At 51.1% G+C, this 18598-nt stretch overlaps 2 protein-coding genes across 4 annotated transcripts in view; both read right to left on the reverse strand.

Moving 5' to 3' along the window:
• pi4kb (phosphatidylinositol 4-kinase, catalytic, beta) overlaps positions 1–10823 on the reverse strand; it is an 18491-nt gene extending 7668 nt beyond the window's left edge. Inside the window, exons 1-9 of one of the 2 annotated variants that reach the window (XM_070835300.1) lie at positions 10734–10823; positions 8843–9518; positions 7646–8017; positions 5591–5635; positions 4488–4715; positions 3926–4153; positions 3671–3780; positions 2522–2626; positions 77–200 (exon numbers count right to left, since the gene is read on the reverse strand). In XM_070835300.1, the coding sequence (XP_070691401.1) occupies positions 77–200; positions 2522–2626; positions 3671–3780; positions 3926–4153; positions 4488–4715; positions 5591–5635; positions 7646–8017; positions 8843–9490 (1860 nt within the window). In that variant the 5' untranslated portion in view covers positions 9491–9518; positions 10734–10823. The remainder of the gene's footprint in view (positions 1–76; positions 201–2521; positions 2627–3670; positions 3781–3925; positions 4154–4487; positions 4716–5590; positions 5636–7645; positions 8018–8842; positions 9519–10733) is intronic. The other variant, XM_070835301.1, reaches the window with a different exon arrangement.
• A 269-nt stretch (positions 10824–11092) lies between these two features.
• On the reverse strand, positions 11093–18433 carry selenbp1 (selenium binding protein 1). 2 transcript variants are annotated; one of them, XM_070836128.1, is made up of 12 exons: positions 18365–18433; positions 15190–15243; positions 14923–15110; positions 14518–14703; positions 14259–14379; positions 13962–14144; positions 13663–13844; positions 13427–13505; positions 13004–13125; positions 12605–12697; positions 11867–11985; positions 11093–11440 (listed from the first exon to the last, which is right to left on the reverse strand). In XM_070836128.1, exons 1-12 carry the CDS (start codon positions 18366–18368, stop codon positions 11278–11280), a joined length of 1494 nt encoding a protein of 497 aa, XP_070692229.1. In that variant the 5' UTR covers positions 18369–18433; the 3' UTR covers positions 11093–11277. The 2 variants fall into 2 exon arrangements, with proteins under 2 accessions (XP_070692229.1, XP_070692230.1); XM_070836129.1 differs by having other exon boundaries at positions 14998–15110; positions 18365–18432.
• Between the last annotated feature and the right edge of the window lie 165 nt (positions 18434–18598).

Here is an 18598-nt window from a genome sequence, read left to right on the forward strand (position 1 = left end):
ATGACGAGAAGGCATCACTGCATTTCATTGGTCAACAGGGCTCGTGTACTGTGATCATGTGATGTCACAGGGTTACCTTGAGCTGCTGCAGCACCTGGAAGGCGAGCAGCTCCTGTCTCAGGTCATCTCCACATTTAACGATGACAGACAGCAGCCTCCAGTTAGGAAGGTGACCGTAAGGAGATCCTTCTCTGATCCGCCTGTAGGGAACCATACAGTATGTACACTACAGTCAGAAACACACACACACACACACACACTACAGTCAGAAACACACACACACACACACACACACACACACACTACAGTCAGAAACACACACACACACACACTACAGTCAGAAACACACACACACACACACACACACACTACAGTCAGAAACACACACACACACACTACAGTCAGAAACACACACACACACACACACACACACTACAGTCAGAAACACACACACACACACTACAGTCAGAAACACACACACACACACACACTTCAGTCAGAAACACACACTACAGTCACAAACACACACACACCTTTATTTTCTTAGAGAAGCAGTCACCCGCAGAGGAAATGCGTTTGTACGACGTTTCCTCTGCACTCTGAACGCATCCTGACCTTTTACCCACCGACGCTCACCCGGTCAGTCAAGCGCCCGCTGTAGCGGTGACGGTAACAGCCATAACCGTGAGTGACCGACAGCCCGCCGAGCTGACAGCGTTTACCGGAACCGTTAACCGGTCAGAGGAGCGGCTAGCGGCTAACAGCTAACAGCTACGATGGAGGAGTTTCTGTTGAGCTGCTGCCGAGCCGTGAAGGTAACACACACACACACACACACACACACACACACACAGACACACTACAGCCAGAAACACACACACACACTACAGTCAGAAACACACATACACACTACAGCCAGAAACACACACACACACACACACACACACACACACACACACACACACACACACACACACACACACACACACACACTACAGCCAGAAACACACATACACACTACAGCCAGAAACACACACACACACACACACACACACACTACAGCCAGAAACACACACACACACACACACACACACTACAGTCAGAAACACACATACACACTACAGCCAGAAACACACACACACACACACACACTACAGCCAGAAACACACACACACACACACACACACACACACACACTACAGTCAGAAACGCACACACACACACACACACACTACAGCCACAAACACACACACACACACACTACAGCCACAAACACACACACACACACTACAGCTAGAAACACACACACACACACACACACACTACAGCCAGAAACACACACACACACACACACACACAACAGCCAGAAACACACAGACACACACACACACTACAGCCAGAAACACACACACACACACACACACACTACAGTCAGAAACACACACACACACTACAGTCAAACACACACACTACAGTCAGAAACACACACACTACAGTCAGAAACACACACACACACACTACAGTCAGAAACACATACACTACAGTCAGAAACACACACACACACACACACACACACACACACACACACACACTACAGCCAGAAACACACACACACACACTACAGCCAGAAACATGCAGACACACACACACACACACACACACACACACTACAGCCAGAAACACACATACACTGCAGTCAGAAACACACACACACTACAGTCAGAAACACACACACACTACAGTCAGAAACACACACACACTGCAGTCAGAAACACACACACATACAACGGGAAACACACACACACACACACACACACACACTAGTCAGACACACACACACACACACACTACAGTCAGAAACACACACACTACAGTCAGAAACACACACACACACACTACAGTCAGAAACCCACACACACACACACACACTGCAGTCTGAAACACACACACACTGCAGTCAGAAACACACACTACTCAGAAACACACACACACACACTGCAGTCAAACACATACACTACAGTCAGAAACACACACACTACAGTCAGAAACACACACACTAGTCAAAAACACGCACTACAGTCAGAAACACATACACTACAGTCAGAAACACACACACACACACACACTACAGTTAGAAACACACACACACACTACAGTCAGAAACACATACACTACAGTCAGAAACACACACTACAGTCGGAAACACACACACACTACAGTCAAACACACACACACACACACTACAGTCAGAAACACACACACACTACAGTCAAACACATACACTACAGTCAGAAACACACACACACACACACTACAGTCAGAAACACATACACTACAGTCAGAAACACATACACTACAGTCAGACACACACACACTACAGTCAAACACACACACACACACTACAGTCAAACACATACACTGCAGTCAGAAACACACACACTGCAGTCAGAAACACACACACTGCAGTCAGAAACACACACACTACAGTCAGAGAAAACCTTCCGGCTGGAGCTCCACCTACCGGACCTTCTCCTCCCACGGCTCCTTCAGGGCCACAGCTGACGGGTCTTCTGGGTCCCTTTTAAAGGTGGTGGGGGCCTGAGCCAGCTGCTCCGACAGACGCCGTCTGAAACACCAACACACACTTTCAGTACCTGCTGCCTGACAGCAGACAGCACATCAGTGTGATTGGTAACCTGATGTGTGTGTAGTGTGTAGTGTGTACTGTGCGTAGCGTGTAGTGTGTGTGTGTAACGTGCACTGCATGTAGCGTGTACTGTGTGTGTGTGGCGTGTACTGTGTGTGTGTGGCGCGTACTGTGTGTGTGTGGCGTGTACTGTGTGTGTGTGGCGCGTACTGTGTGTGTAGCGTGTACTGTGTCTGTGTAGCGTGTACTGTGTCTGTGTAGCGTGTACTGTGTCTGTGTAGCGTGTACTGTGTGTGTAGCGCGTACTGTGTGTGTGTAGCGTGTACTGTGTGTGTGTAACGTGCACTGCATGTAGCGTGTACTGTGTGTGTGTGGCGCGTACTGTGTGTGTGTGGCGTGTACTGTGTGTGTGTGGCGCGTACTGTGTGTGTGTGGCGCGTACTGTGTGTGTAGCGTGTACTGTGTCTGTGTAGCGTGTACTGTGTCTGTGTAGCGTGTACTGTGTGTGTAGCGCGTACTGTGTGTGTGTAGCGTGTACTGTGTGTGTAGCGTGTACTGTGTGTGTAGCGTGTACTGTGTGTGTAGCGTGTACTGCGTCTGTGTAGCGTGTACTGCGTCTGTGTAGCGTGTACTGCGTCTGTGTAGCGTGTACTGCGTCTGTGTAGCGTGTACTGCGTCTGTGTAGCGTGTACTGCGTCTGTGTAGCGTGTACTGTGTGTGTAGCGTGTACTGTGTGTGTAGCGTGTACTGTGTGTGTACTGTGTACTGTGTGTGTAGCGTGTACTGTGTGTGTAGCGTGTACTGTGTGTGTAGCGTGTACTGTGTGTGTAGCGTGTACTGTGTACTGTGTGTGTAGCGTGTACTGTGTGTGTACTGTGTGTGTAGCGTGTACTGTGTGTGTACTGTGTGTGTAGCGTGTACTGTGTGTGTACTGTGTGTGTAGCGTGTACTGTGTGTGTACTGTGTGTGTACTGTGTGTGTAGCGTGTACTGTGTGTGTACTGTGTGTGCAGCGTGTACTGGCCTGATGTCTCCAGCAGCGATGAACACGGGCTCTTTGCTCTCCAGGCTGGTGATGCTGTCGACTGAGAACTGACTGATGTTATCACAGCTGTTAGTGTGGATCTCTGGGAGCTGGAGGGCAGACAGACAGGCAGTCAGACAAGCAGAGAGACAGACAGACCACGGCTCCATATCCTATGTGTACCTGAAGATTCCATTTTTATCCCGCCCACCCACAGTGATGTCACCTAATACTGCTGACATCACATCCTCTCACCTCCACCTGCAGCTCTCCGATGTCGTCCACAGACCAGGCCTCGTCGTCGTTGTCGTAGTTTGGGACCGTGGAGAAGCTGCCGGCTCGCTGCTCCGCCGTCATTCCACAGTCCGGCAGGTTCTCCACCGAACGGGTGCTCCTAATCCGGTTCTCTGGGATCCGGATGGGAACGCTGGACGTCTCAAAGTTCTCACACTCCAGAACTTCCACGTAGATCAGGTACGGAGCCTGAGGGGTCACAGAGGTCAACACAGGTCACATGACTGCAGAGGTCATCGTCCCCCAGCTGAGAACACGTATGTTCTCTAACACAGAACCTACAAACAGCACCAGGAGTTCACACGTCACAACATGATGAACCAATTACAAACAGTTTGTGTCTGTGTAAAAACATGTTGACGGAAGCACCTTCACCTCTACGACACCTGCTGCTTTGGCTGTTAGCACTTCCTGTTTACACTGTAACCATGGAAACAGCACCATCACCTGGATTACTCCCAAAGTGAAGGGAAAGTCTGAATCTGTTTTATGGACGTGTGTGTGTGTGTGTGTGAGAGATCACCTTGTCCTTAGAGTTTAACACCACCGCCTGTGTGTGCGGCACTCGGACCACGTGGTGGTCGAAGGCGGCGGTCGGCAGCCAGACTCGAGCCGGCAGTTTGTGGTTGAGCAGCGACAGTTCGGAGATGAGACGCTGAGTCTTCTGCTCTTTGGTGGGCAGCGTGGCCAGACGCTTCCCGATCCCCATCAGAGACTTGATGAACTCCCTCTGGGGGGCTAGACGCACCGGCTGTGTATGTGTGTGGGGGAGGGGGGGCAGGTGTTATTAGAGGACTCAGAGTCAGTGGTTCAGGCTATACAGGCGTCTCTCTGGACGACCTTCGGAGAGACAGACAGGTGAAGGTTTGATGTTTGTGTGTCAGGTTCGTAACGAGGATCCTGATGACCCCCCGCCCACACAGTGGCATTACTGCGCTGACATGAACACACCCTGATGAGTCATTGAAGGCAACCCCATTAAATTCAGACAGACAGTGAATGTTTTAGATGGAGCCAATTGTGAATGTAGCCTGGTGTGTGTGCTGTTTGTGGTTAAACCAAAAGGATCTTCCAGGTCTCTCTCTGTAGGGATCCTTTCCATGATGCTGTCACACACTTAGAATAACACTCTGAGCCTGTCAGTGGACAGAGAGTGGTAGAAACAGTGGACTGACCCTTTGAGCTGCTGTGTAAGAACCCATCTGTGTCTGCGACAGTGAGGACGCCAAACCAGCTGATCACATTAGTGGGTTCATCTAAACTTAGAGTAGCTAATAAAGTCACTGATTTACTGGCTCTGGTGTGAACATGTCTATCAAACCTGACACACAAGGAGGAGGAGGAGGATCATGGAGGTCGCAACACTGCATCCTGATTGGTTCCCACATCAAACAGCTGATTGGATCCAACACAGAGAATTAGTCAGAGACGTCAAGTCCACAGACGAGCAGCTCCTTCAGTTCTCCAGATGGTTTCATTTATTTAGATCTGAGCTGGACGTCTGAGACTTCACCTCACCTGAACCTGAACCTAAAACTGATACAGAACCCAAAGCCTCCATCACACACTTCATTTCCCACAATGCACCCTGCAGGGAGAACATGAACATGACGCTGGTGAACTTACAGGACCCGTCTCACACTCCAGACTGTCCAAGCTGGAGCTGCTGTCCTGAGAAGGTCAGAGGGTTTGGAGGGTTTAGAAGGTTTGGAGGGTTTGGAGGGTTTAGAAGGTTTGGAGGGTTTAGAGGATTTAGAGGGTTTAGAAGGTTTGGAGGGTTTAGAAGGTTTGGAGGGTTTAGAAGGTTTGGTGGGTTTAGAGGATTTAGAAGGGTTTGGAGGATTTGGAGGGTTTAGAGGGTTTGGAGGGTTTAGAAGGGTTTGGAGGGTTTAGAGGGTTTAGAGGGTTTAGAGGGTTTGGAAGGTTTGGAGGGTTTGGAAGGTTTGGAGGGTTTGGAGGATTTAGAGGGTTTAGAAGGTTTGGAGGGTTTAGAAGGTTTGGTGGGTTTAGAAGGGTTTGGAGGGTTTAGAAGGGTTTGGAGGGTTTAGAAGGTTTGGAAGGTTTAGAAGGTTTGGAGGGTTTAGAAGGTTTGGAGGGTTTAGAAGGTTTGGTGGGTTTAGAAGGGTTTGGAGGGTTTAGAGGGTTTGGAGGATTTGGAAGGTTTAGAAGGTTTGGAAGGTTTGGAAGGTTTGGTGGGTTTGGTGGGTTTGGAGGATTTGGAGGGTTTAGAAGGTTTGGTGGGTTTAGAAGGTTTGGAGGGTTTGGAGGGTTTAGAAGGTTTGGAGGGTTTGGAAGGTTTAGAAGGTTTGGAAGGTTTGGTGGGTTTGGTGGGTTTAGAAGGTTTGGTGGGTTTAGAGGGTTTAGAGGGGTTTGGAGGGTTTGGAGGGTTTAGAAGGGTTTAGAAGGGTTTGGAGGGTTTGGAGGGTTTCGACAGTTTGGAAGGTTTGGAGGGTTTAGAGGGTTTGGAGGGTTTGGAGGATTAGAGGGTTTGGAGGATTAGAGGGTTTGGAGGGTTTAGAGGGTTTGGAGGGTTTAGAGGGTTTAGAGGGGTTTGGAGGGTTTGGAAGGTTTGGAGGGTTTAAATGGTTTGGAAGGTTTGGAGGGTTTAGAGGGTTTGGAGGGTTTAGAAGGTTTGGAGGGTTTGGAGGGTTTAGAGGGTTTAGAGGGTTTGGAGGATTTAAACGGTTTGGAAGGTTTGGAGGGTTTAGAGGGTTTGGAGGGTTTGGAGGGTTAGAGGGTTTGGAGGGTTTAGAAGGGTTTGGAGGGTTTGGAGGGTTTGGAAGGTTTGGAGGGTTTGGAGGGTTTGGAGGGTTTGGAAGGTTTGGAGGGTTTGGAGGGTTTGGAGGGTTTGGAAGGTTTAGAAGGTTTAGAAGGTTTAGAAGGTTTGGAGGGTTTGGAGGGTTTGGAGGGTTTGGAGGGTTTAGGGGGTTTGGAGGGTTTGGAAGGTTTGGAGGGTTTGGAGGGTTTGGAAGGTTTGGAGGGTTTGGAGGGTTTGGAGGGTTTGGAAGGTTTGGAAGGTTTGGAAGGTTTAGAAGGTTTGGAGGGTTTGGAGGGTTTGGAGGGTTTGGAAGGTTTGGAGGGTTTGGAGGGTTTGGAGGGTTTGGAAGGTTTGGAAGGTTTGGAAGGTTTAGAAGGTTTGGAGGGTTTGGAGGGTTTGGAAGGTTTGGAGGGTTTGGAAGGTTTGGAAGGTTTAGAAGGTTTAGAAGGTTTGGAGGGTTTGGAGGGTTTGGAGGGTTTGGAAGGTTTGGAAGGTTTAGAAGGTTTGGAAGGTTTGGAGGGTTTGGAGGGTTTGGAAGGTTTGGAGGGTTTGGAGGGTTTGGAGGGTTTGGAAGGTTTGGAAGGTTTAGAAGGTTTAGAAGGTTTGGAGGGTTTGGAGGGTTTGGAAGGTTTGGAAGGTTTGGAAGGTTTGGAGGGTTTGGAGGGTTTGGAAGGTTTGGAAGGTTTAGAAGGTTTAGAAGGTTTGGAGGGTTTGGAGGGTTTGGAAGGTTTGGAAGGTTTGGAGGGTTTAAGGCAAAAAACACGACCTTTAATGGCGTTTTATGACCTGAAATCCTGAAAATCTAATTGAAGACTTTAAGGATCTGCAGGAACCCTGTAGAAGTCATTTCGCTCGCTCTCTAGTCCATCAGATCAATAATCCATCCCACTGTAGCCCCGCCCCCGCCCCGTCGGAGCCGTTACCTCGTCCTGGCTGCTCTCCACCTTCGGGTTGCTGGCCGTCCTCTTCAGGTTGCTGCTCAGACTGATGCTGACGGTGGCGTCTGACTTGGATCTCTGATGTGTGCGTTTGGAGGGCGACAGGCCGTGGTCTCCCAGGGGCCCGGGGCCGCCGCCGGCAGCAGCGGGCAACGCCAGGGGGCAGAACGGTGTCAGAGTCAGAGGGTCCCTGCGAGCTCGAGGCCCCGCAGGTTTGAGTTCATCGGACAGGATGAGTTTCCTCAGTTTGGTTCCTCGAGAGTGGCGCTGGGTGGAGATGTGCATGTCGGAGGAGTACGCCCCCAGCAGCCAGGCACACTGCAGGCTGAAGGAGATGCTCTGTCTGCAGCGGTGAACCTGCAAGACAACACGCAGGGCTCAGACAGCGCAGCCAAGTCCATGTGGAACAACAACAGCAGACATCGAGGTGCTCACAGGAGGGAGGGGACTGAAGCTGGGCGCCGTGCCGACAGCTTTATTCTGTCGAGGTGTCAGAAGAAGCGGAAACACAGAAACTCTCGGTTAATCAGAACAGCAGGTTGGTGTGAAAGTGACGACCTGTGATCATGGAGTCCTTTACATTAGTATGGTGTATCATCAGGGGAGTCCCTGTGCCTAATGTGTTCTGGAGTGAAACGCCGCCCTACGCTGCGGGGTCACAGGTTCTCGGCCCTGGCCCGTTGCGTGTTATGCTGGCAGGTGGGATGCACGAGGTCTCCATGTTGCCTCTCTTCCAACCGTCACAGCGTCATGCAGACGTCACGCCTAAGGGACATGTTATGGATGTTGGGGTTTGGATGAACAGGCTGTGGGAATGCCGGCACGGCGCCACAGGGCTCTAACGCCACTGAAAAGGTCACATGTGCTGCCGTTTCCTATGAGTGTGGAAGCCTTTCGCACAGAAACGACCCAAAAACACATTCAGGAAAGGAGTCTTCTGATTGGATGAGCAGATTCTCAGCTCCTCACCTGTGGAACAAGCTTCGTGAACACCTGAGCTCTGCTAAAACTGTCAGCACATTGAAACGTTACTGTCTACTGTGGCTTTCCAGCAGCAGAGCTACAAAACTTATACTGATTCATACAAATGCTCTTATTGTCTTCCCTTGTGTCTGAGTGGTGCTGTATAAATAAACGTGCCTTGCCTGGATACGGTTCAACCCCCCCCCCGACCACACCCACCACGTATGGCTTGATGGCGTCCCCCACGTCCTCGTCCATGTGGATGTACATGTTGAGCAGCTGCGGCAGGTAGAAGTCCACCTCCTCGTGGGGGAAGCTGAAGAGCCGGTTTCCGATGTACGCCTGGACACCGGGCTCCTTTGAGTTGTGCAGGTAGGAGATCGCCATGGAAACATCAAACAGCTTGGACTCGAACAGGCGGAGCAGCCACGACTGTTTGGAGGGGTTGTGCCTCTGCCGCCGCCGGGCGCTCTTCACCGAGCCGGGGGCCGGGCCCTCGGGGTCGTCCTCTTCCTCGCGGATCTTCAGTGGCTTCACCGCAACGGTCAGGGCGGCGGGGGGCGCCATGTCCGCCCCCCCCCCGTTCTGAAGGTGGGTGACGTCGGCATCCACCTGCCTCAGCTTCACCTTCTGCAGCACCTCCTGACACGCACGGTGGGCCACCTCGGCGTCGATCACCAGGCTGAGCTCCCCCACGCCTTCGCTGATCACACCCAGAGGGGGGGTGATGGCCTGGGGGGGGCCACAGGAGGAGGAAGGGGTGGAGGGGAGGGACAGGGAGGGGGAGGAGGAGATGGAGAGGGGGGGGGAGGGGCTGTTCTGATCAGAGGGGGCGGAACAAAGCTCCGGCTCCGTGTCCTCCATCATGGCTGCTGGGAAGCTCCGCCCTCCTCCACTGAAACAGAGAGACGAGGTCATCAGAGGTCATTAGGGGTCATCAGAGGTCATGGTTAGGTTAGGTTACGGTTCGGTCAGGTAGGGAGGGGTCCTAGTGGTTCAGGTAAAGAGGCTCCAGAACTCCTCCACTGACTGAATAACTTACTGAGCTCATAACCTGGAGGAGACCCAAACATCTCTGAGCTGCGTTTGAGGCACCAACACGTTTCAGTGTCGTCCTGTGGACGGACAGAGACTCTGGGGGGTAAAGAGCTGCTGGAGCTTCCAACTGAAGTCTCATACAGAAACAGGACGGGGGAGTCTGGCCTCACCTCCACCTCCACCTCCACCTCTACCTCTACGTCTGGTTTGAACAGGGGCTACAGCATGTCCAGAGCTCATGTGAGCATCTGAGGGTGAAAAATATGTGGAAGTGTCCTTTAATCTCAACTCATCAGGTCACTGTTTGGGCTCCTGAAGCTGCCTGCTCATAAAGTTTGTTCTGCTGAATAAAGTTTGTTCTGCTGAATAAAGTTTGTTCTGCTGAATAAAGTCGTTTCTGAACACTTTTTTTTGCCTCTTACAGTCTCATTAAAACTCTTGAACAGATTTACAGAAGCACCTTCTAACAGCGAATCCTCCAGTTAGCCAGTCAGCTAATGTTAGCATCTCTTAGCACGAAGCTAAGTCAGACTGCAGGAGGAAACAACGCATGCAGAAGCCTCTGACATGTTTTATTTCAGACTAAACAGCAGTTTAGAAGAAGCGGCTGCAGCGTTAGCATTAGCTTTGGCCCACGGCTCAAAGTTCCGTTTTAAACACACTGTTAGCTTAGCTTTTGTGCAGAGCGAATGAAGTTGCTCACCAGCTAGCAGAGACGCAGTAACCGTTAACCAGCCAACTAAACATTAGCATCGCCCTGTCGCCGGTGAGCTCAGGGATTAAACTGAAAACTCAGAAACTAACGAGCTACAAGCTAATCCAGAGCTCGGTTCACTCAGTGTGTTAGCAGAGCTAGCAGAGTTAACTCGTGTTTCGGCTTTCAACACAAACACGGTTCGGTTCGGTTAGTGTTAGCATTAGCATTAGCCGGCAGATATCAGGCCAACTGTTGCTAACTCTGCTCAGCTGTTTTAAAGCTGCATGCTAAGCTGACGCTACCTCCGTCACAGCCACAGGTGAGCTCTTCAGGCTCGGTGACGTGTCGGTATGTCCACAGGTGAGCTCGTCTTACCTGGTCACTCTTTAGTGGGTCTGAAACGATGTTTTATGTCCACTTTGTCTCCATTGAAACTCTCTGGTCTTCATGTCAACAACAGCTAACATCCAGCAGGGGGCGCTGCTGCTGCGACTTCCTGTCAGTGCAGAGGGAACTTCCGCCCCCTGCTGGACTGGAGAGGCGTCACATTTAGAGTTTATACTCCCAGGGACACAGCACTGCAGTGTGTACACTAGTGTGTACTAGTACTGCACTAGGAGGAAGTGGTTGGTGACTACAGATAAACTCGTGTTGCCTTCAGGGACCAGTGTGAACATTGTTAATATGTAAACTGAATGATCTGACGTGTTGAAATGAACTCACTCAGTTTCTGATTGTGTTTAATCTGATTTATTGTTTTATCTTTATTTCCTGTCCATCACCATCATCATCATTATCATCACATCCTGTCAAAGGTGATGTCGATGCTTACGGGACGTTTTACAGTTAGATGAAGCTGCACCTTTAATTATTAGTGATCATTTAGGTTAACGGTGTGACGGTGAAGCATTTGAACGCCTCACAGCCAGATGTCGGATGTACAGTCGCCTCCAGGATATCTGAGCTCGTGGGCCAGAGCCGGGCCGCCGGGCTCCTCACCGAAGTCCACCAGGAAGTCCTCATTCAGGGCCAGACCGCCACCGACAGAGTCCACATCGATCCGCATCATCACAGACCCCGCCCTGACAGACAGGTAGAGAGAGAGACAGGTAGAGAGAGAGAGACAGGCAGAAACCGAGACAGGCAGACAGAGAGAAAGACAGGTAGAAACAGAGACAGGTAGAGAGAGAGAGACAGGCAGAGAGAGAGACAGGTAGAAACAGAGACAGGCAGACAGAGAGAGAAAGGCAGAAACAGAGACAGGCAGACAGAGAGAGACAGGCAGAGAGAGAGACAGGTAGAAACAGAGACAGGCAGACAGAGAGAGACAGGTAGGTAATGGTAAATGGTCTTTCACACACTGAAGCTGCTTCAGGAGTCGGGAATCAAACCTGCGACCTTCTGAGTGACGTACTGCAGTAGCAGTAGCACTGACCTGACCATGTCGGGGTAGAACTGCAGTAGTGGTAGTAGTACTGCAGTAGTACTGCAGTAGCAGTAGCACTGACCTGACCATGTCGGGGTAGAACTGCTTGTCCCAGCCGCTGTACAGAGACGTTGTCACATAAAGTCTCAGACCGTCTAAACTCAGCTGCAACATCTGAGGACCTCCATGGACACGCCTCCCCTGAGAGACAGATACGTGGGAGGGGGGCAGACAGGTGGGGGGAAGCAGACGGTTGGGACAGGTGGAGATCAATAATCAATCAATCTGTCTCCCTGTCTCTCTTTCTCCCTGCCTCCTGTCTCCCTGTCTCTCTTTCTCCCTGTCTCCTGTCTATCTGTCTCCTGTCTCCCTGTCTCTCTGTCTCCTTTCTGTCTCCCTGTCTCTCTTTCTCCCTGTCTCTCTGTCTCCTGTCTCTCTGTCTCTCTTTCTCCCGGTCTCTCTGTCTCCTGTCTCTCTGTCCCTCTGTCTCTCTTTCTCCCTGTCTCCCTGTCTCTTTCTTCCTGTCTCTCTGTCTCCCTGTCTCTCTTTCTCCCTGTCTCTGTCTCCTGTCTCCCTGTCTCTCTTTCTTCCTGTCTCTCTGTCTCCCTGTCTCTCTTTCTCCCTGTCTCTCTCTCCTGTCTCCCTGTCTCCTGTCTCTCTGTCCCTCTGTCTCCTGTCTATCTGTCTCCTGTCTCCCTGTCTCTCTGTCTCCTTTCTGTCTCCTGTCTCCCTGTCTCTCTGTCTCTCTTTCTCCCGGTCTCTCTGTCTCCTGTCTCCTGTCTCCCTGTCTCCCTGCCTCCCTGCCTCCTGTCTGTGGTACCTGGATAATGCGGGGGCGGGGCTGCGGCTGGTCCTCGGGGTCTTCCGTGACTCGGACTGGACCGTCACTGGTGATACTTCCTCCCAGAAACACCTGGAACAGACAGACAGGTGAGCCTCTCTCTGCGTCAGTGCCAGGACGGATCTGTGCGTGGCTTTACTGATCTCTAACACTCTCCTGCAGACACTCCCCCCTCCGGCCGGTTCTGTTGAAGATCAACCGATAAAGGTGCAGTAGAACCACCACCCTTACCTTCAGATCCTCCGTCCTCCGCTTTCACTTTTATTTTGTTACTGTTTTATTCATGACTGTGTGAAGTCCACGTTAAGTCCGATCGATTCATTGAGCGATCGATTGACTTGACAGGTATCGTAACAGATAAACTTGGTGTCATCTGACCTGACCGACCAATCGCGGGTTCCTCCTGTCTGTGATGTCATACTGTCTGATGTCACCGTGTAGCCAATTACTAAAGTAGAGGAAACGGTCGTCCAATGAGATCAGGATGTCTGTGATCAGCCCTGCAGAGACAGGTAGGCAGACAGACGGGTGTCAGGTCAGACAGACAGGTAACCAGACAGACAGGTAGGCAGACAGACGGGTGTCAGGTCAGACAGACAGGTAACCAGACAGACAGGTAGGCAGACAGACGGATGTCAGGTCAGACAGACAGGTAGGCAGACAGACAGATGTCAGGTCAGACAGACAGGTAGGCAGACAGACGGATGTCAGGTCAGACAGACAGGTAGGCAGACAGACAGATGTCAGGTCAGACAGACAGGTAGGCAGACAGACGGTAAAAGGTCAGACAGACAGACTCACCGGGCATGTCAGGCAGCAGCCAGCCCTCCACCTTCTTACTGGGGACACTGATCACCTTCTCGGCTGCCCAGTCTCCTCTCTGAGGACAGACACATGCTAACACGCTAACACTAGCATGCTAACACCGACATACTAGAGAGAGAGTCAGAGAATCGAACACAGTCCACGACAACCAGTCCTGAAACAGGCGATACTGACGGCAGTCGCACCGGGGTCCAGAGCCGTGTGGTACTGACCGTTGTTTTGTAGAAGCGGAAAACGTTTCCTCGCAGAGCACATCCCACGTAGCCCTCGGTGGCGCTGGGGTCGTGGAGGAATCGGACCTCGAGGGGAATCGCGCCGTCCTCGCCCAGATCGATCGTCTGCAGCTTCCTGTGGGTGGTCCAGTCCCACACATGGAGGCAGCTGCCATAGTGACCTGGAAGACCGGTGACAATGACCGCGTGTGAGCTGAGGATGGATTCTGGTCCAAAGGTGCTACAGGGACCTGGAGTCTAAGTGACCGAGAACCCTGAGATGTTTCCTCCAGACTCACCTTCTTTGATGTGGGCGGGATTAAAGCCGTCAACCAGAGCTTTAGGTGCCCCCCATTCAGTGCTGATCATCACGTTGTGTCGAGGTTGGTACCAGAAGTCGTATCCAAACGGCGCCGCTTCACCTGGGTGCTCCCAGTTCCCCACCACCTCAAATGTCTCGCCGTCCAGCAGGACGAAACCACCTGAGGGGAAGAAAGCAGAGCTGTTTACCTTCAACAGGTATTTTTCTGTACTACCAATAGGAGCGCTGGGGTAAGGTGAGTATAGCAACGCCCCCCGTCGGCCAGGACTCTCACCCTTGCCGTTGCCGGACGGGTCGCCCATACAGCTGATCATGATCTGACCGCTGCCCAGGCAGTGGGTGGTGTGGGGGTTCGCCAGGCCGCACTTCCAGAACAAATCCACCGGCTCCACCATCTGAGGACACAACGCCACCCACAGGTCAGCACATGTAAGGAGTGGGTTTATTTCTAAAGCACTTTTCCAGACAGAGGGGGAGGACCGGGGGTGTCGATGTAATCAGAGCGTGTGATTGGCTCATCTGGGTACGGGTACCTTGTGGATCCGCGGCGCTCTGGGATTTGTCCCCACGTCGACCACGTAGACTCGGGAGGAGATGAGCGACGGCAGAATCAGACGGTTTCTTTTCTTGGAGGCGTCGCCGAAGCAGCTGCTGCAGGCGTTCCAGCCCGAGTGATGGAGCTCATCCCTGAGGTTCGGCATCGGCAGCCGGTGGATGACCTGAGAGGTCAGAGGTCAGCAGTTAGAGGCCGAAGGTCAGAGGTCAGATGTCAGAGGTCAGATGTTAGAGGTCAGAGGCCAGATGTTAGAGGTCAGAGGCCAGATGTTAGAGGTCAAAGGCCAGATGTTAGAGGTCAAAGGCCAGATGTTAGAGGTCTTTTCTTTGTTTTAAAGACAGTTTAAGGTCAGAATGAGGCGAAGTGAAGCAGACAGACGTGCCAGAGAACCTGAAGGAGGAAGAGGAGGAAGAGGAAGACATGACAGCGACTCATCTGAGAGAAGGGGGGGGTCCACCTGGCAGTAGGTGGGCGACTCAGGGTCAATGTCAACGGTGGCGACGTAGTCGGGTTTCTGAGTGTCAGTGTTGCGGTAGACACAAGGAAGGTAGACAATCTGCTCCTGAGGACCTGAAAGAAGACAGGCCATGAGCTGGTCCTCTGCTGCCCCACCCCCCACCCATAGAGACAGACAGACAGACAGACAGACCCTTCATGGCGTCCAGTGGGCTTTGGTATCCTGGTCCACATCCTGAGCAGTCAGCTGAGAAAACACAGCAACAGGTTAGAGGTCATGTGACCTTCCTGGTCAGTGGTGGATGACCACCTGCTGCACCTGGACAGCAGGTGTAGTAACACTTCCTGTTACCTGCCTCCTTGCTGCTCTGGATCAGCTGTTAACGAGTTTAGCACAAACTGATTTAAATTATGGCTGTTCTTCCTCTCAGGAATACAAACACAATAAAAATCATATAAACTGGGTCAACAGTGCTGAGTAATGCATTCTGGGAAACAGTCCCCTGAGCGCAGTTCCTGCTAACACACACCTGTTACACTGAGCTGTTTACACCCCAGTCAACATGTCAGAGCTCAGAGCGACATGATGACGTTAGCATGCTAAAATTAGCATACCTACATCAGTATGCTAACACCTGCATGCTAACAGCAACATTGGCACACTAACATCAGCATGCTAACATGTTCTCGTGATGCTAACATTCTGATGTGTAGCAGCTATAGTGTTCACCATCTTTGGTTAGCGTGTTAGCATGCTAACGAGCTAATCAGCAGCGAAACTGGGTCATATCAGACTCAAGGACCTGACGATGATGATGTCACTGATGTCTCGGAGGTCCCTCATTGATGCTGCGCTCTGATCACCTGTTGGAAAAACCAGGAAACTGTTTTCTGTTGACGTGCCTGTGCTGTGAGTTAAAGTATCTCAGTTGTTTAAAAAAGCCTGAGGGAAGAGAGGAGCAGAGGAACTGTGTCACCACCGCCTGGGATTCGGTCCAGAGCAGAAAGTAGATCTCCCAGAAGAGGAACCTCAGGTGGTGTCAGGTGTTCACGCAGACAGAAGGCAGGTATGAAGCTGGGTTAGAAAACAGGATCAGCCAGAGTGCGTTTGATTAATGGTCGTCTTATAACCAAACACAGTGAATGTAAAACCACGATGCTTGGAGAGACCTGAGACCAGATCTGAGACCAGATCTGAAACCAGATCTGAAACCAGACCTGAAACCAGACCTGAGACCAGATCTGAAACCAGACCTAGATCTGAGACCAGACCTGAGACCAGATCTGAAACCAGACCTGAGACCAGATCTGAAACCAGACCTAAGACCAGATCTGAGACCAGATCTGAAACCAGACCTGAGACCAGATCTGAGACCAGATCTGAAACCAGACCTGAGACCAGATCTGAGACCAGATCTGAAACCAGACCTGAGACCAGATCTGAAACCAGATCTGAAACCAGACCTGAAACCAGACCTGAGACCAGATCTGAAACCAGACCTAGATCTGAGACCAGACCTGAGACCAGATCTGAAACCAGACCTAAGACCAGATCTGAGACCAGATCTGAAACCAGACCTGAGACCAGATCTGAAACAAGACCTGAGACCAGATCTGAGACCAGATCTGAAACAAGACCTGAGACCAGATCTGAGACCAGATCTGAAACCAGACCTGAGACCAGCGGTGATCTCTGGCAGAGGATCTCTTGAAAACCTTCCTTAGTGATGAAGCCTATAGTTCAGGACTGGATCAGGCCTTGGACCAGCCCCTAGTTATGCTGCTATAGGCTCAGACTGCCGGGGGACTCCCATGATGCACTGGGCTCCTCTCTCCTCCTCTTCCTCTCCATCCTGATGCTTCATGTCTCTTTAATGTCTGTTACAAACTTGGTATCTTCCCCGAAGCCTTTCTGTGCTTTTCTCATCTCTCTGGTTCCTGTGGATCCTGGTCCTGGTCCTGCTGCTGTGGTTCTCTGGTTCCTGTGGATCCCGGTCCTGGTCCTCCTGCTGTGGTTCTCTGGTTCCTGTGGATCCCGGTCCTGGTTCTCCTGCTGTGGTTCTCTGGTTCCTGTGGATCCCGGTCCTGGTCCTCCTGCTGTGGTTCTCTGGTTCCTGTGGATCCCGGTCCTGGTTCTCCTGCTGTGGTTCTCTGGTTCCTGTGGATCCCGGTCCTGGTCCTCCTGCTGTGGTTCTCTGGTTCCTGTGGATCCTGGTCCTGGTTCTCCGGCTCCATGACCCCCCCAAATGGATCCTCCAGGTCCGTCTCTGTAGGTTTGGGGGGCCGTTGATGACTCCTCCCCCTCCTCGTGTCAGATGATCCATGTTGTTGACAGACGACCTTTGACCCCAGAGCTCAGTCCTGAAGGGGTTAACTACTGTCGTCTTCATCATCACCATCACCATCGTCAGACCTCTGGCGCCCTGATGGCGGCCAATCACAGCTGCTTATTCTCAGGGTGTTTATCAGCAGTGGAATAAATGTTGGACTCAGACCCACAGAGGAAACGCCCACGTAGTAAAAGTACACAGTAAGTATGACCATGAATACTTGTACTGTAGTATTTTAGTACTTTTACTGCAGTAAAGGAGCCGAGTTCCTCTGTTGTTGCTCAAGTTTTTACTCCAAAAGGACTCAAGTGAACTAAGTCCATGGCCAAGGTTATATAACACACACACACACACACAGTCAGCCATTTAAAGGAACAGGCCGTTGTTTTTCCTGCAGCTGTGAGTTTACAGATCAAACTGCAGCGATTCTGTGATCAGAAGAAAGAAAACCAGGCAGCAGGAACTGTGACTGCAGCCGATCACTGACTTCATTTCTTATTTTACTCATTAAACTGAAAAGCTGCTCAGAGAAACTGAGACGGAGGTTTTTTTACAATCATCAGCATGACGTGTTAGTCCAGCTTCAGGCTGATTTAATTTTGGTTTTATTATTTTATTCTGAAATAATACACGTCTAAACGTGCAGAGGGTTTAAACTGTGCGTGCAGCTCATCACACACTGTATGAAGACCAAAGTCTAAACTATGAATATTCACTGTTCTTAAAAGTGAGCTTTCCTTTAAGGGGAATCTGTGCTGTTCTTTTCAGGAGGAAAGTATCAGGAAACTAAAATCAAGTCTTGGTCCAGAGTTTAGTTTTATAAACTGTCTGCTGAAGCTAACGTAATGCACCTTTACAACTGTGCTGAGACTGCAGCAGAAAAGATCTTTTCAGTGAAAGAGCAAAGGTCACCAGCTCAGAGCTGCAGCTCTGCTCCAACCAGACTCCATGGGAAAAACATGCAATTTAAGCATCTGAGCCACACAGAGGCAGGTGTGATAGAGAGACGACAGAGCGCCAAAGGAGGAGTGAGCTTACCCATGTCGGAGTCCGGTCTGGTCCTGCTGGTCTCACTCGGTCTGGACTCTCAGACCAGGTCCCCCTAAGATAAACTGACAGGCAGAGTTTAACTGATACAAATCACAGCCCAGCCAATCAGAGCAGAGGGGCGGGTTTCAGGCTCAGTCAGTCCTGTTAACCCTCTGAAGCCCACGGAGGTTCAGCCCTCCTCAGGTCACAACCCAGAGTTCATTTCTGTTTGGTCACAAAACC

Source organism: Pempheris klunzingeri, chromosome 8 (genome assembly GCF_042242105.1).
Source record: "Pempheris klunzingeri isolate RE-2024b chromosome 8, fPemKlu1.hap1, whole genome shotgun sequence".
Classification (NCBI taxonomy): Eukaryota; Metazoa; Chordata; class Actinopteri; order Acropomatiformes; family Pempheridae; genus Pempheris; species Pempheris klunzingeri.